Here is a 16,585-nt window from a genome sequence, read left to right on the forward strand (position 1 = left end):
ATATGAACTGGCTACAACAGGCAGCGAAGAACATCCACTCAAATACTTATAAACACCACAGTAGCATTCTGCGTCTCATTATCGCATCATTATTTATCGCATCATTATTTATCTCATGAATGCAATAAAAATCAGAAATACCTACCAGCCATCTACCGTTATTAGAAGGATGATAGAACGATTCAATGCTGTTAAAAAATCCACTCAGATGCTTCTGTGCTAGTTTACTGGGACCACCCTATCAAATTAAAAGATTTTAGAAGTTATTCAGATTGAACTACATTGTGATATCCAAACCACACCACAGATTTTACATGAAAATTCAAAACGGAAGGCATTTTTCAAAAAATAATTTTGCTTTCTCAACCTTCAAATTAGTTTTACTAAACATGATGGGAAAATTCATAACGTAAAATTATCTAAAATTCTCCTCCTGTAACAAATAGCGGAACAATGGAATGTGCACTTACATAAATGACAATTTTTGTGGAAGTTGCATAATATCTCCTTGATCATTGAAACTTTCATCCATGCCGTCTGAACATATTTCAATGACAGACAGGAAAAGATCAACTGATCCATCAAGCTTATCACATATTGTCATCTGCGACTATCACCACCCCACTTCACAAGCCAATGACAGAAACAAGTGTATAATATTCAGTCCCTCTCATCTCTACTGCCAGCCAGTTATTTTTTTTAAATTCATTTACAGGATTAATGGGTGTCGCTGGCTAGGTCAGCATTTATTGCCACCATCAGTTGCCCATGAGAAGTTGGTAGGTAGACTGCCTTCCTAAAATGCTGCAGTTCCCAAGATGTACGTGCACCTGCAGTGATGTTAGGGAGGGAGTTCTAGGACTTCGACCAGTGGCAGTGAAAGACCAGTGGTATATTTCCAAGACATGACGGTGGGTGACTTGGAGGGGAAACTCCAGATGGTGGTGTTCCCAGATATCTGCCGCCCTTGTCCTTTTAGATGGTAGTGGTCGTGGGTTTGAAAGGTGCAGCTTAAGAAGCCAAAATTAGATTATGACGACCTTTAATTTACTCGGCTTTGATCCATAATTGAGTACATATAAAATGTAATTATCCTTGTAACGCGGGGAATCGTGGTAACCAGTCGCGGTAAGACTGCCAACCAGCAGCGAGATTAACAATCTGATAATCTTTTTAATGATGTTAGTTGAAGGTTAAATATTGGCCAGGATAATAATGCCAGAGAATCTTTGACATCCATCTTAGAGAGAGAACACTATTATCACTCCTGCAACATTTCAGCAACTCCTGGGTTTTGGTCTTGAATTTTTCAACTGCCAGAGAGAGGATCTACAGCCTTGGGGGGTGAGAATCCCAGATTTCTTACAACTCTTCACATGAAAGTATGTTACATTCCTAAATGGCCTAGCTCTAATTATAAGATTGTTCCTCTTTGTTCTGGATTTCCCCACCATAGGAAATATCTTTCCTGTATGTGTTCTGTCAATTTCTTTTATTTTAAAACCTCTTAATTAGATCACCTCAATCTTCTAAATACAAGGAAACACAAGCCACAGTTGTGCAATTTGTTCTCATAATTTTACCTTCTGATCCTGGTTTCACCTTGCTGAATCTGCATTGTACTCCCTCAAAAGATACAATACAATTCCTGAAGTCATAGTGTCAAAGACTTCCACTAGTTCATGTCTTAAATTCCGAAACACCTCACCTGTTATTCTATGTCAGAAACATTATGCAGATGCTACACTGCGGGCCCGATTGTATTATCGTGATTACAAAAACCTGGTAAAGTCGGGCATGAGGCAAGTAGCGCCATCTGCCTGCCTGCCTGCGTTCCCCCTTTACCAAGGCCCGAAAATGGCTGCGATTGGGACTGCGTCCAAGATGGGCGCGACAGCCATTTAAATGAATTTGCATGCATTTAAATGGACTTAAAGGGTTGCATGCCCAATTTTACCGACACTTCCCCCTTTACCACCACGTTCGCCCATCCGAAATTGGTGTGAAATAGACATGCTCCATACAAGTCCAATTCGGGCGCTCCAGTTAGTGAGGAGCTAAGCCGTCAGGGTTGGGGGGGGTGGGGTGAGTCAGCTATCTATCTGCTTGAGTTTTGTGCTGGGGCGGTGGGGGGGGTTCACTGCCACTCTGCCTGAGATCAGTGAGGGGTCTGCTGCCGCTCTGCATGGGGGCGGGGGGGGGGGGGGGGGGGGGGGGGTGGTTGCCCATAATCGATCTGGGTGGTTGGGGGGTGGGTGGGTGGGAATAAGGGGGTCAGTAATGTTGTGGCGGTGGGCAATGTCTGTGGGGCCAACGGGAGCATTATCCAGCCTGGGAGGGATGTGGCAGGGAAGCCGTATTCTATCATTTGTTTTCTGCGCCTGCGCAGTTGGAGGCACCAATCGAAGCTACAGGGTTTCGGGCACGTTAAGCCCCACCCACAGACTTGTGCAGCGTGATTCGGAATCGCTGATATTTTTGCAGGCAGAGTGCGTGTGGGGGCACCCGAGAACGGGTCTAAAAGTCGGAACTGAAACACTCCCAGTTTCAAGTCTGACCAGCACTTGGAATCAAAATGGTAAAATAGGGCCCAATGTTGCATCATTGCCACACCTTTGCCATCAATGACCATTCTAAGGGTTTGCTGCTAAGAGCAGTGAGAATTGTGGATGTTATAGTTTTGTGAAAAATACTTAACCCTGCTGATATATTGCGCAACTTCAATTATTTTTCTGCATTAGTATCTCAACTACTTTTGTTCTTCTGGAAGTTATATTTGTTAATAAAGCTAGACAAGTAGTTTTATTCTGCATGAAGTAGTCTTTTGACATTTTCTGAAGTAATGGAAGAGAACGATGGGCATCCCACAAATTTTTAGCCAGTCATTTACTGAAGAATGGGTGTTAATTGTTATATCTAGGCTTTGGTAATTTGCATACAAGTAAACTATTTGTTCTCCTTATGGAAATATTATTTAACTGTTTGCACAGTTTAGAATCTTGGTAATCAAGATTTCCAATTCCCACCATTTCTGTGGGATCCCTGTATCACAATCAATAGGCAATTGCTTAATAATGAGGACAATGGAGCAGTGGACAATGAGCATATGCTCCTTCCCATTCACAAACACATCTGACATAATTGTGATTCAATTGCAGCATGTTTGATTGGACAACTACACTGAGCAATTAAATAAAATTGGTGTACAACAGAACTTCTTCACCACAAAAATGAATTTAAGTAAAATTCTAAAATGTATTTATCGATAAAACATATAGACACTTTCAATGAATTGCAATAGGTCCATAATTAAATACTGACCAGCATGGAAGCGATCCAGAGCACCACATGGCCAATTTCATAAGCACTTGATAAATATTTGGAAATTAAAACTTGGCTGCTTCCTACTGGCAGATTTAAGCTCCTCAGAATTCTGGTAAAAATCTGTAAAAATATAGAGCATTCACTAAACAATGTGATATCAAACACAACTTTTGGATATTTAGTTTTACTCAAGATAACAAAAATTATAAACAAACAAAGCCAGGATTAAAATTGTGGCAGCATCTTTTCTTCAGAAAGATGTTTGGATCACTAATAATGAACACTATTAATAATGCAATAAGATTCTGACACACTCACTACTTCCAACGAGTAAAGACTGTCAAGCTACAAAAAAAAAATTCACTCATACATTTGAAAACAACAATGCAATTTACCTTTGGAATGTATTCATCCCAATCTATGTACCCAATGTTATCCGTAGCCAAACGTGCGAATAGATTTACCAAATTCTGTCAACAACAGAAAATACATTTTTAAATTCCAATGAACTAACTTTGATTTGATTTATTGTCACATGTATTGGTCTACAGTGAAAAGTATTGTTTCTTGCGCACTATACAGACAAAGCATACCGTTCATAGAGAAGGAAAGGAGAGAGTGCAGAATGTAGTGTTACAGTCATAGCGAGGGTGCAGACTTTGCTCACAAGCTATTCTCAATTTAGAAGCCAACATAAAATAGCTGGAAATTTGTTACATTATTGGAAATCATATTAGAATTACAGCACTGAAGCAGCCTACTTTGGTACTTTTAGACGATTTAATTGCCTTAGTTGCATTAGTTGTAACCTATCAAAATTCACTGGACTCTGGGGAGGTGCCAGCTGATTAGCTGTTTTCCAATGTAACGCCACTGTTTAAAAAAGGAGGCAGACAACAGGCAGGTAATTACAGGCCGGTTAGCTTAACATCTGTAGTTGGGAAAATGCTGGAATCTATCATAAAGGAAGAAATAGCAGGACACCTAGATAAGAATGGTTCAATCAAACAGACACAGCATGGATTCTGGAAGGGAAAGTCATGTTTGACTAATTTACTGGAGTTTTTTGAGGAGGTGACGAGTGCGGTTGACAGGGGGGAACCAGTGGTTGTATTGTATTTGGATTTCCAGAAGGTTTTCGATCAGGTGCCTCACAAAAGGTTACTGCAAAAGATAAAGGTACACGGAGTTGGGGGTAAAGTGTTAGCGTGGATTGAAGATTGGCTATCTAACAGAAAACAGAGTAGGTATAAATAGGTGCTTTTCTGGTTGACAATCCGTGACTAGTGGGGTGCCGCAGGGATCGGCGCTGGTGCCTCAACTATTTACCATATACATAGATGATCTGGAGGAGGGGACCGAGTGTAGGGTAACAAAGTTTGCGGATGACACAAAGATGAGTGGGAAAGCAAATTGCGTGGAGGATGCGGAGAGTCTGCAGAGAGATTTGGATAGGTTAAGTGAGTGGGCGAGGATCTGGCAGATGGAGTATAACGTTGATAAGTGTGAGGTTATCCACTTTGGAAGGAATAATAGGAAAAGGGACTATTATTTAAATGGTGAAAAATTACAACATGCTACTGTGCAGACGGACCTGGGAGTCCTTGCGCATGAATCACAAAAACACAGTTTGCAGGTGCAGCAGGTGGTCAAGAAGGCAAATGGAATGTAGGCCTTTATCGCGAGAGGGATGGAGTATAGAAGCAGGGAGGTCATGCTGCAACTGTACAAGGTGCTGGTGAGGCCGCACCTAGAGTACTGTGTACAATTTTGGTCCCCTTATTTAAGAAAGGATGTATTGGCTTCGGAAGGGGTGCAGAGATGGTTCACTAGGTTGATTCCGGAGATGAGGGGGTTGGCTTATAAGGAGAGATTGAGCAGACTGGGCCTGTACTCTTTGGAGTTTAGAAGGTTGAGGGGAGATCTTATAGAGACATAGAAGATAATGAAGGGGCTAGACAGGGTAGAAACATCGAGAATGTTTCCACTTACAATGGAAACAAGAACTAGGCGGCATAGCCTCAAAATACGGGGGAGTCAATTTAGAACAGAGTTGAGGAGGAACTTCTTCTCCCAGAGGGTAGTGAATCTTTGGAATTCTCTGCCCAATGAAGCGGTAGAGGCTACCTCATTAAATGTGTTTAAGTCGCAGATAGATAGGTTTTTAGCCAATAAGGGAATTAAGGGTTATGGGGAGTGGGCGGGTAAGTGGAACTGAACCCACCATCAGATCAGCCATGATCTTATTGAATGGCGGAGCAGGCTTGAGGGGCCAGATGGCCTACTCCTGCTCCTATTTCTTATGTTCTTATGTAAGCAAAAAACAACAGTCAACTCTCAAAATAATTACAGCTATTTTGAATTATCAACCCATCCATCGTTGCATAGGATAATCCCAAAAATGTTAATTATTCCCATTTACATTCTCTACCAAATGGTTTTGTGAACAAAACTGAGCGTTAAAAGCTTAAATCTTTAACTTGCAAAACTGAAAGTCTGAACAAAAATTTCCCAACAAAAATACCAGTAATCTGTATATCACGTGCTGTAACTTGTTACAACTTGCTTTGATATAGCAAGAGGTGTAATCAAAATAATGGACACCAAGCCAAAGGAAGAGATGTCCAAAGGCGTGAAGAGAAGTTAAGTCAAGAGGTGAGTTTTAAGGCACCTGAAAAGGGAAGATTATGGGCATAGGTGAGAGAATTCCACAGCATGGAGGCCTGGGTGGCTAAAGAATGGCAGCCAATAGTATGGCCAGCTGAAGAATGACAAAATCTTGAGAGAGCTGTGAGGTTTAGAGTTGAGCACTGTCAGAATTCACGTGGAAACTGACCAATGTCTCTAAATATCTTCAACGCATTCTCAGTATTAGTCGTGTCAGTTGGCAGCACTCTTGCCTCTCAGGCAGAAGTTTCTGGGTTCAAGTTCCACTCACTCAAGACTTGTGCACAAATATCAAGTGACAATCCAGTGCAGTACTGAGGGAATACTGCACTGTCAGAGGTACCATCTTTCAAATCAGACAATTATATAGGTTGGCACGGTGGCACAGTGGTTAGCACTGCTGCTGCACAGCGCCAGGGACTTGGGTTCAATTTCCTGTTTGGGTCACGGTCTGTGTTCTCCCAGTGTCTGCGTGGGTTTCCTCTGGGTGCTCCAGTTTCCTCCCACAGTCTGAAAAACATGCTAGTTAGGTGCATTGACCATGCTAAATTCTCCCTCAGTGTACCCGAACAGGCGCCTAGTGTGACGACTAGGGAACTTTCACAGTAACTTCATTGCAGTGTTAATGTAAGCCTACTTGTGACACAAATAAATAAACTTTGAACTTTAAACCGTGATTCTGTCTGTCCCCTCAGTTGGACGATCAAAACCCCATGGCATGATTCTGCAGAGGAACATGGAGTTATCCATGGTGCCCTGGCCAATGTTTATCCCGCAATCAACATAATTAAAATGGATTATCTAGTCATTATCACATTACTGTTTGCAGGAGCTTGCTGTGTGCAAATTGGTTGCTGCATTTCATACGAGAGAAACTAAAAATTAAAAGCACTTAGGACATCCTGTCACTCTGAAAGTTAGTATACGAATGCAAGACTTTTATTATTTAATTAATCCATGGAATGGTTGACTTACCCCTTCCCACTGAGGGAGGTTCTGAATTGTGACATAAAGGCCTATAAATTCATCAAACCAAAGCCTGTAGAAATAAAAACAAGATAATTCAAAATACATTACTGAGAACATATCAGCAATTTCACCATCAATTAGCAAAACAATCAGTGCCCTTCTATAGATTCATATGTATTTAACTGGTTGATCACTGGTATCAGCACATATGGGATTATAAAGAGCAAACATAGTCTTTTGGTGGAGAGGTTTGAGGGCAGGGACCAGGCTGCACAGAAATAACTAAGTTCCCATTTTGAAGCAATGTGTTATACATCAATGTTCATGTTTATAATAGAAACTGCTTAAATAAAATTGTCATTCTGCAATTGAGTACAAGAGATGGGGAATCATGTTGCAGCTATATAAAACCCTGATTAGGCCACATTTGGAGTATCATGTGCAGTTCTGGACACCACAGAAGGATAGTGGAAGCTTTGGAGAGAGTGCAAAGAAGGTTCACCAGGATGTTGCCTGGTCTCGATGGTGAATAAACTGGGATTGTTTTCACTGGAAAGACTGAGACTAAGGGGAGACCTGATAGAGGTCTACAAAATCATGAGAAGCATAGACAGGGTGGATAATCAGAGGCTTCTTCCCAGGATGGAAGTGTCAATTACAAGGGGGCACAGGTTCAAGGCGAGAGGGGGAAAATTTAAGGGAGATGTACGGGGGATGTTTTCCACACAGAGTGTGGTGGGTTCCTGGAACGCACTGCCTGAGGAGGTGGTGGAAGCAGGCACATTTGCAACATTTAAGGGACATCTGGATGGGTACATGTATAGAGAGGGAATAGAGGGATACGGACCGAGTAAGGGCAGAACGTTTTTTTCTTTAGTTTAGTCAGGGCATCGTGATCGGCACAGACTTGGAGGGCCGAAGAGCCTGTTCCTGTGCTGTACTTTTCTTTGTTCTTTGTAATTTCACCTTTTCATCAGTGGGGAGACTGCAATGGCTCACACCACGAGGCTGCAATATGTTACATAGGCAGCATCTGTTATAACGGTGAAAAATTGAATTGGTCATGAAATGAGTTGGCATGTGCACACATGACTACAATTACCATATTAATAATCAAATTCCATAGCATTGTTAATAAGCTGAAGAATATATCTTTGTATGGCTGCTTTTCTCACTCTGTATCTCTTTCACTACTGTCTTGCTCACCACTTCAACCACCAACACCACTGGTAGCCAGCCTATCAGAGGAAATTGCTAGACCAATCAATGCCTACATTTGCCCCAAAGAATGAGAAATACGGAATTAATTACAACCGTCCAGGCAACTCCAGTCACTTTAGCAGCCCTAAGGCAGAGGTCTAGGAAATAAATGCCTTTCAGAGTTCGAGAATGATGCACACGAAGGGAGAACTATCCAAAGATAAAGATCTAAAATGGAATAACCAGTTATCTATATACTGACCTGAATCCTTTATGATGCAGATGAGGAGGAAGGGAGGTAGGAAGAAACATTTCAAAATAGCTGATTGCCTTCTGCATGGTAACATCAAAAGGACACATTAATGGCTTCCATTCATCTAACATCTCTGCTGTAGCTTCATCTGGAAAATACCTGCACACACAAGAAATAATTTCTGATCATACAAAAACACAACATTCCAACACAGTATTGTGAACAATGAAACATTTAAAAATGCACGCTTAAACATACACTATACAATAAAATAAAACACTTTGTAATAGGGCCTAACTACCATCCCTTTTTTAATTGTTCACTAGCAGTTTCAAAGAGCTGTAAGGTTCAAATGCTGTAAAACAAAAGATTACCAGACAGTTAGGTTTAACTGCTGCTGGAAAACAGAAATATACATAACTGGGAGCCAACTACCCACTCCCACCGACCACCCTTCTCTGTGGCTTCTGCAAGTGGCTCGACCTTTAAACTTACCTGTTTTATAATAGTTAATACCTCTGACTCTGCAGCCCTCAACTGAACGCCTCTGGGGCAACATGCCCTGCACAGTTATGAGTGGGAAGGTCAGGGGAGAAAGGATCAGCTGTATTTCCAGGTAGGAAACTAGGAGTGTAGTGACAATCCAATTCTGACTGCGACTCCGTAAAAGTTGAGATCCAGTGGACCGAGGTTCCTTCAAGATATCAGAGCTTTCTATACTAACAGGGTTCAATGTTGAGTAATTCAAACAACAGTTTTATTGTGCTCATACAAGGAACACAGGAAGTTAGCATGCAGGTACAGCAAGCAATTGGGAAGGCAAAGGGATTGGAAAAGAAGTCTTGCTACAATTGTACAGGATTTTGGTGAGACCATATTTGGAATACAGTGTGCAGTTTTGATCAATATATCTAAGGAAGAATATATTTAGATTGGAGGAGGTACAATGAAAGTTCACTAAATTGGTCCCTGGGATGAGAGGCTGAGTAAATTGGGCCTATACTCTCAGAGGTAATCTCATTGAAACAGACACTATTCTGAAAGAGCTTGATAGTGTAGATGCTGACAGATTGTTTCTGCTGGTGCAGGAATCGCAAACATGGGGTGGGGGGAGGGGGGAATAGTCTCAGAATATGGGCCCCAATCATTTAGAACTGAGATAGAGAGAAATTACTCCTCTCAAAGACTTGTGAATTTTTGGAATTCTCTATCCTCGAGGATGTTGATGTTTCATCATTGAATACATTTAAGTGGTATGTGCACAGTTCTTTGATGTGGAGATGCCGGCGTTGAACTGGGGTAAACACAATAAGAAGTCCAACAGGTTTATTTGGTAGCACAAGCCACTAGCTTTCGGAGCGCTGCCCCTTCATCAGGTGAGTGGGAGTTCTGTTCACAAACAGAGCATATAAAGACACACACTCAATTTACAAAATAATGGTTGGAATGCGAGTCTTTACAGATAATCAAGTCTCAAAAGGACAGACAATGTGAGTGGAGAGAGGGTTAAGCACAGGTTAAAGAGATGTGTAGTCTCCAGCCAGGACAGTTAGTGAGATTTTGCAAGTCCAGGCAAGTCGGTGGGGTTACAGATAGTGTGACATGAACCCAAGATGCCGGTTGAGGCCGTCTTCATGTGTGTGGAACTTGGCTATCAGTCTCTGCTCAGCGACTCTGCGTTGTCGTGTGTCGTGAAGGCCGCCTTAGAGAACGCTCACCTGAAGAGGCCTAATGCCCGTGACCGCTGAAGTGTTCCCCAACAGGAAGAGAACACTCTTGCCTGGTGATTGTCGAGCGGTGTTCATTCATCCGTTGTCGTAGCGCCTGCATGGTTTCCCCAATGTACCATGCCTCGGGACATCCTTTCCTGCAGCGTATCAGATAGACAGCGTTGGCCGAGTTGCAAATGTATGCACCGTGTATCTGGTGGATGGTGTTCTCACGTGAGATGATGGCATCCGTGTCGATGATCCGGCACATCTTGTAGAGGTTGCTGTGGCAGGGTTGTGTGATGTCGTGGTCACTATTCTCCTGAAGGCTGGGTAGTTTGCTGCGGACAATGGTCTGTTTGAGGTTGTGCGGTTGTTTGAAGGCAAGAGGTGGGGGTGTGGGGATGGCCTTGGCGAGGCCATCCCCACACATCTCACCAAGGCCATCCCCACACCCCCATTTCTTGCCTTCAAACAACCGCACAACCTCAAACAGACCATTGTCCGCAGCAAACTACCCAGCCTTCAGGAGAACAGCGACCACGACACCACACAACCCTGCCACAGCAACCTCTGCAAGACGTGCCGGATCATCGACACGGATGCCATCATCTCACGCGAGAACACCATCCACCAGGCACACGGTACACACTCTTGCAACTCGGCCAACGTTGTCTACCTGATACGCTGCAGGAAAGGATGTCCCGAGGCATGGTACATTGGGGAGACCATGCAGACGCTATGACAACGGATGAATGAACACCGCTCGACAATCACCAGGCAAGACTGTTCTCTTCCTGTTGAGGAACAACTTCAGCGGTCACGGGCATTCGGCCTCTGATCTTCGGGTAAGCGTTCTCCAAGGCGGCCTTCACGACACACGACAACGCAGAGTCGCTGAGCAGAGACTGATAGCCAAGTTCCGCACACACGAGGGTGGCCTCAACCGGCATCTTGGGTTCATGTCACACTATCTGTAACCCCCACAACTTGTCTGGGCTTACAATATCTCACTAACTGTCCTGGCTGGAGACAATACACATCTCTTTAACCTATGCTTAACTCTCTCTCCACTCACATTCCCTGTACCTTTAAGACTTGATTACTTGTAAAGACTCGCATTCCAACCATTATTTTGTAAATTGAGTTTGTGTCTTTATATGCCCTGTTTGTGAACAGAACTCCCACTTACCTGATGAAGGGGCAGCGCTCCGAAAGCTAGTAGCTTGTGCTACCAAATAAACCTGTTGGACTTTAACCTGGTGTTGTGAGACTTCTTACTATGCACAGTTCTTTCACACGGAATCACGGGGAACAGGTGGGAAAATGGAACTGAAGCGCAAGATCAGTCACGATGGTACTGAATGACAGAGCAGGCTCCATAGGTCATATGGGTCTACTCCCACTTCTCTTGCTTGTGTTCTTGCATTTGTGGTAAATATAAGATATTAGAAGCGTGATATAAACTAATCCCATTTCCAATGTCACCTGTATATCTATCTGAAACCAGAAGTTCTGGCGCATCAATATTGAGATATCAATTTTAAAAATCATGTATGTAATGGAATTGGTAGTAACCATATATAACTATGCACAGCCAGACCATAAACATGTTGTCCTTGGAGCACTTCTCGGCTTTCCCCGTCACAAACTGGACTGGATAGTCTGACATTCACTCATACCGCTGCCTGGTCAAATAATTCCAACAGTTCTTGGTCAAGTTACTATTACTTGGACTGGCTTGTAATGAACAGAGGATTATGCCTCAGAACAGTAACCCTGACTTCCGACCATTTTGCTGTATAATGAGTGTTTATGGCCGAGAGTCCCTTATTTTGGATTTTCCCACCAAATGAAATATTTTCCCTGTTCTACAATTGTTTAATCATTGTAAATACCTCAATTAGATCACCCCTCAGACTTAATAATTGAAGGAAGGGATTATTTTTGTGATATTGTTCTACTCAATCTGTGTTGTACACTGTACAACACCAATAAACATTGCCCAATACCAGTGTACTCTAGTGGCCAGATGGTATCAGATCAATGATCCGTTCAACCAAAACATCACATCTGCACTGCATTCCAATCTACTTCAGATAAAGACCAACTTGCATTTGTATTTTGTTTTTTTCTGGACCTGAGCACTAGTTTTTAGTGCTGTGTAAATGCATATCTAAATCACCTTGTCCCTCCGCAGCTACTAATCTCTAAAGGTTAAGAAAATATTCAGCTCATCTTCACCTGATCCAAAGCGGATCACTTAATCACAACAAACTCCATCTGCCATAGTGTGTCCCACTCACTTAGTCAATCTCTATCCTTTAGTAACTTTCTACTGTATCTACAGAAATCACTGCAGCACCTAACGTAAGTGGCATCAGCAAACATAGATGTACAACTCAACTTTTTCATCCAAGGCATTATAATTGTAGGAAACCTTACTTTTTATATCCCACCATTCAGAAGCTGAAGTCTTTCTCCTTCCTCCTAGGCAATTTCCTAGTCAAAGTTACCTCCACATACCCTAATTTGTGTTAAACTCTTGCATGAACTTATCAAATGCTTCCTGGAAGTCCAAACAGATAATATCCAAGAACATTCCCTATCCAAAATGCCAGTGAACTCCTCAAATAATTCAGATAGATTAAATACTATCGATCACTCATCACTTTTATAATTAAAACCTGGTCAAGGGCTCAATCACCCTTGAAGACAGATTATTGCAACTTCCCACAATAGGTGTTGAATTGACAGATCTTTCATAGCAAACAAGTTGGAATCATTATTTTATTTGGTCGGAAAATTTCAAATTGGAAAATGTTCATTTTCATTTTTCAGCCCAGAAGTTCAACTAGGATGGATAACAAGTAGCCTATTACTATCAGTTCGCATTTTTGGCAAACTTGTGTATCTAGAAGGGATAATTTTCATCATCTTCAACAAGAGAACAGCAGCACCAATTCAGTAAATGTTGATATTAAATGGAAGAGAAGGTCTGAAGCAGAGTAGGGATGAGAGAGCACAATTAATCAGATTGTAGAGTGGGAAAGAGGAGGATGCACAAAGGTGTAAGTGCAGGAAGGGAAAAAAAGTCTGACCTCAGGAAATACCTATTCTGCAAACCAAACTGCTAAAATTTGATACTTCATACAGGACAATTACAGGACTGTAATTTTTTTAAAATGAACAGGCCTGAAGGAACTGAAGTTGCCTGAGCTTGTCACACTCCACAGAAAATATAAGAAACTCATTCACCTACTTAGAGACAATGTCGAATAATGGCGTACAAGCTACATTAAAGGTTCTCTTCCTATGTCTTGCAGAATCACTCACTAATCTTCTGTCTCTCACTCCCTGCTCTGAACTTGTCCCACCCGAATCTGCCGTCAGGTCCCCATTCCCCTGCCAATCTAGTTCAAACCCTCCCCAAAACAGTAGCAATCTCCCTGCACATTTGTCCCAGTCCTGTACAGATATAGACCGTCTGGCTTGTACACATCCCACCTGCCTCAGAACTGGTCCCAGAAATCTGAAGCACCATATCTCCAGCCACACAATTATTATTCTCCTATTTCTACACTCATCAGCACGTGGCCTTGCGTAACCTGGAGATTACTACCTTTGAGGTCCTGCTCACTAATCTTGTTCCTAAATTTCTAAACTGCGGTGCAGGACCTCATCCTTTTCTCTACCTATACTGTTAGTACTGATGTGAACCACGACCTCTGGCTGTGCACCCTCACCCTCCAGAATCACATCTGCAAAAGATGCACTTGTCCGTTTCCCTCACTAATAAATTCCCTATCACTATCACGCTTTCCCTCCCCTTCTGTTCAGCTGAGTCACCAGTGGTGCCAGAAACTTGGCTCTGACTGCATTCCTTAGAGAAACGAACATCCTCACCAGCATCCAGGATGGAAAACTGATTAGTGAGCAGGACCTCAGAGCTCCTGCACTATCTGCTTGGCACTCAAACTGCCTTGCAGTCACCCATTCCTTTTCTGCCTGCATGTTCGTAGCGTGACCACCACTCTGAACATGCTATCCACGTAGTTCTCAGCCTTACGTATGCAATGCAGTGAAACCCGGAGTTCCAGCTTCTGCAGTTTGTGACATTTCCTGCACATGTGGTCGCCCACATCACTGTAGCATCAATTACTTCTCACACACTACAGGGCACACATTCCATGAGACAAAGTTGCCCCGCGATGTCTTAACTTTACTTCACGCACATTAATTGTCCCAAAGCCTCGCTGTTTAACCTGCCCCGAAGCCTGGCTGTTTAAAGTTACAGGAACGGGAGGTCACCATCTGGACCTTCAGACCTGCTCCAACTTGAACCTGTCTGAACGTGCTGAAGGACTGAGCATCTACAGTTCTGTGGGATACATGATTCAAAGATTCACGCCCCTTTTGAGTAAAAAAAAATTCTCAGCTCAGTCCTAAATAGCCAACCCCTTATTCTGAGACCGACTGCTCAGACAGGAGAAACATCCTCCCACCATCAACTCTGCTAAGTACCTTATGAATTTAATATGTTTCAATCAGATCACCTCTCATTCTTCAAAACTTCAGGGGTTATAAACAGAGTCAACTCAATTTTTCCCCAATGCACAGTACACACATTCCAGGATTCAGTCTACTGAACCATTGCTGTACTCCCTCTAAAGGAAAGATATATCATTAAGTACCGAGAACAATACCCTGCATTCTTACCAGAGCCCTATATAATTCTAGTAAAACATCTTTACCCTTATATTCCAAAGTCTTCGCAATAAAGCCTGAGATTCAAATTGCTCTCAACTGTTTGTTGGACCTGCATGTTAACTTTGTGATTCATATGCACAGATACCCAAATTCCTCCGAATGCCAATACTTCCCAGTCTCTCGCCACTTAAAAAATATTCCACTTTTCTATTTGTCCCACCAAAATGGTTAACCTTCACACTACTCTACAGTATATTCCATCTGTTCTTGCCCTGTGACATCTAACGTCAAGGAAAAATATGAAATCAAAGGCACTTAAAATACATTGAAAATATTATAGTAAGAAAATCTGTACTCACGGTCGACAGCATTTCACCAGGGTCTTCAACACATTTTCTACGGAGCTTAAAAGAGAAAGAGAATGAGTAAAAATTCAATCAGAAGCAACATTCAAAGCAGTTCATCAGTAGAGGTAATCTAGCAATACATTGTATGTGAAGTCTGAAACAATTAGATATCAATTTAATATTTCCATGACTGCCATCCTGCTACTACATCCACTACTTCCACACATAACTGATCAATAAGATCAACACCATGCACCATCTTTTAGGATTCACTGTAGTTCTCAACTCTATTTAGAATGTAAAGGAAGTTGGAACACAAACTACAGGAATTTACACGTTTTATGTACTCTATTTGTGTTTCTTCCTGGTTTATTTTACAGTAATTTCCCACTTAGAATCACAAAAGGTCAGCATAATTGTCACAAAAGCACAGAGCAGAAGAGTGAATGGATGCAAATTTATCTTTTCACTTTTCCAAATGCAGGATAAAGCAGATTATATTCACAAACAATTAAAAAGCTCAAACAAGGGTGAAGTTCAAATTATTGCATCCTAAATTTCATATTGGAACAACCTGGACATTAGAGATACATATAACTGGATTTTAATTCATTTATTCTACTTAGTACACAAAATCTCACTTGAAAACAAACATCTGTATGCAATTTTCCTGCAATGACCTTGAATGTGACAAAATGAATCCAACAATAAAATCACACGACTGTAAATAGGATATACAAAAGAATATTGTACTTCATTTCTGCTACTTGTAACTGAATATTTTAATCTACGCAAGGCACTTTAAAAGTTCTTCTTAGCAGTTATTTGTTGAGGCATAGAAGGCATTTATGCAAATAGCAGCTCCAATCCATCTCAAAGGGAAATTTAAATGCAGTGCGACATTCTCAATAGTGGTGTAATGTTATCATTCTGTTTTTAATCAAATAATGCACATGAAAAAGATGCACTTTTAGTAAAAAATGTTACATCTGTGTGATAAGCACCACATTTAAAAAAACATGCATTATTGATCGGGCAAACGTATAAACATCTTCCTTACCACCTATGCAAAACACTAAGCACACACGATTTAGGGGAAGAGAAGCCTTGTCGGAACGAACTGAATAATAAAGAGAAATAGATCAAACAGGGCACAAAATCAATGGATTAGCAACACTGGTATATTAATGCTCAACAAGAGCACAAGACAGTCTTTGGCATTTATGTGGCGCTCACACAGCTACTGTCACTTGCCATCTCAGTTTATGTATTTTTGAAAGTACATTTGAGATGAACAGTAAATTTAAACACAATATTCCCACAGCACCATTGAGAATACATCGCACTGCACATAAGTAGCAGCAATTTTGTCTGAATATTTGCACCTACCAAAGGAAAAAAAGTGG

General features: G+C 41.7%; 1 protein-coding gene across 2 annotated transcripts in view; it reads right to left on the bottom strand.

The window, feature by feature from the left end:
- LOC144504497 (proteasome activator complex subunit 4-like) overlaps window positions 1–16,585 on the bottom strand; it is a 152,361-nt gene that overhangs the window by 107,558 nt on the left and 28,218 nt on the right. The window contains exons 4-10 of one of the 2 annotated variants that reach the window (XM_078229851.1): window positions 16,240–16,299; window positions 15,192–15,236; window positions 8,423–8,572; window positions 6,967–7,030; window positions 3,720–3,794; window positions 3,322–3,444; window positions 146–238 (exon numbers count right to left, since the gene is read on the bottom strand). In XM_078229851.1, the coding sequence (XP_078085977.1) occupies window positions 146–238; window positions 3,322–3,444; window positions 3,720–3,794; window positions 6,967–7,030; window positions 8,423–8,572; window positions 15,192–15,236; window positions 16,240–16,299 (610 nt within the window). The remainder of the gene's footprint in view (window positions 1–145; window positions 239–3,321; window positions 3,445–3,719; window positions 3,795–6,966; window positions 7,031–8,422; window positions 8,573–15,191; window positions 15,237–16,239; window positions 16,300–16,585) is intronic. The other variant, XM_078229852.1, reaches the window with a different exon arrangement.

The sequence above is a fragment of the Mustelus asterias genome, chromosome 15, assembly GCF_964213995.1.
Source record: "Mustelus asterias chromosome 15, sMusAst1.hap1.1, whole genome shotgun sequence".
NCBI classification, from domain to species: Eukaryota; Metazoa; Chordata; class Chondrichthyes; order Carcharhiniformes; family Triakidae; genus Mustelus; species Mustelus asterias.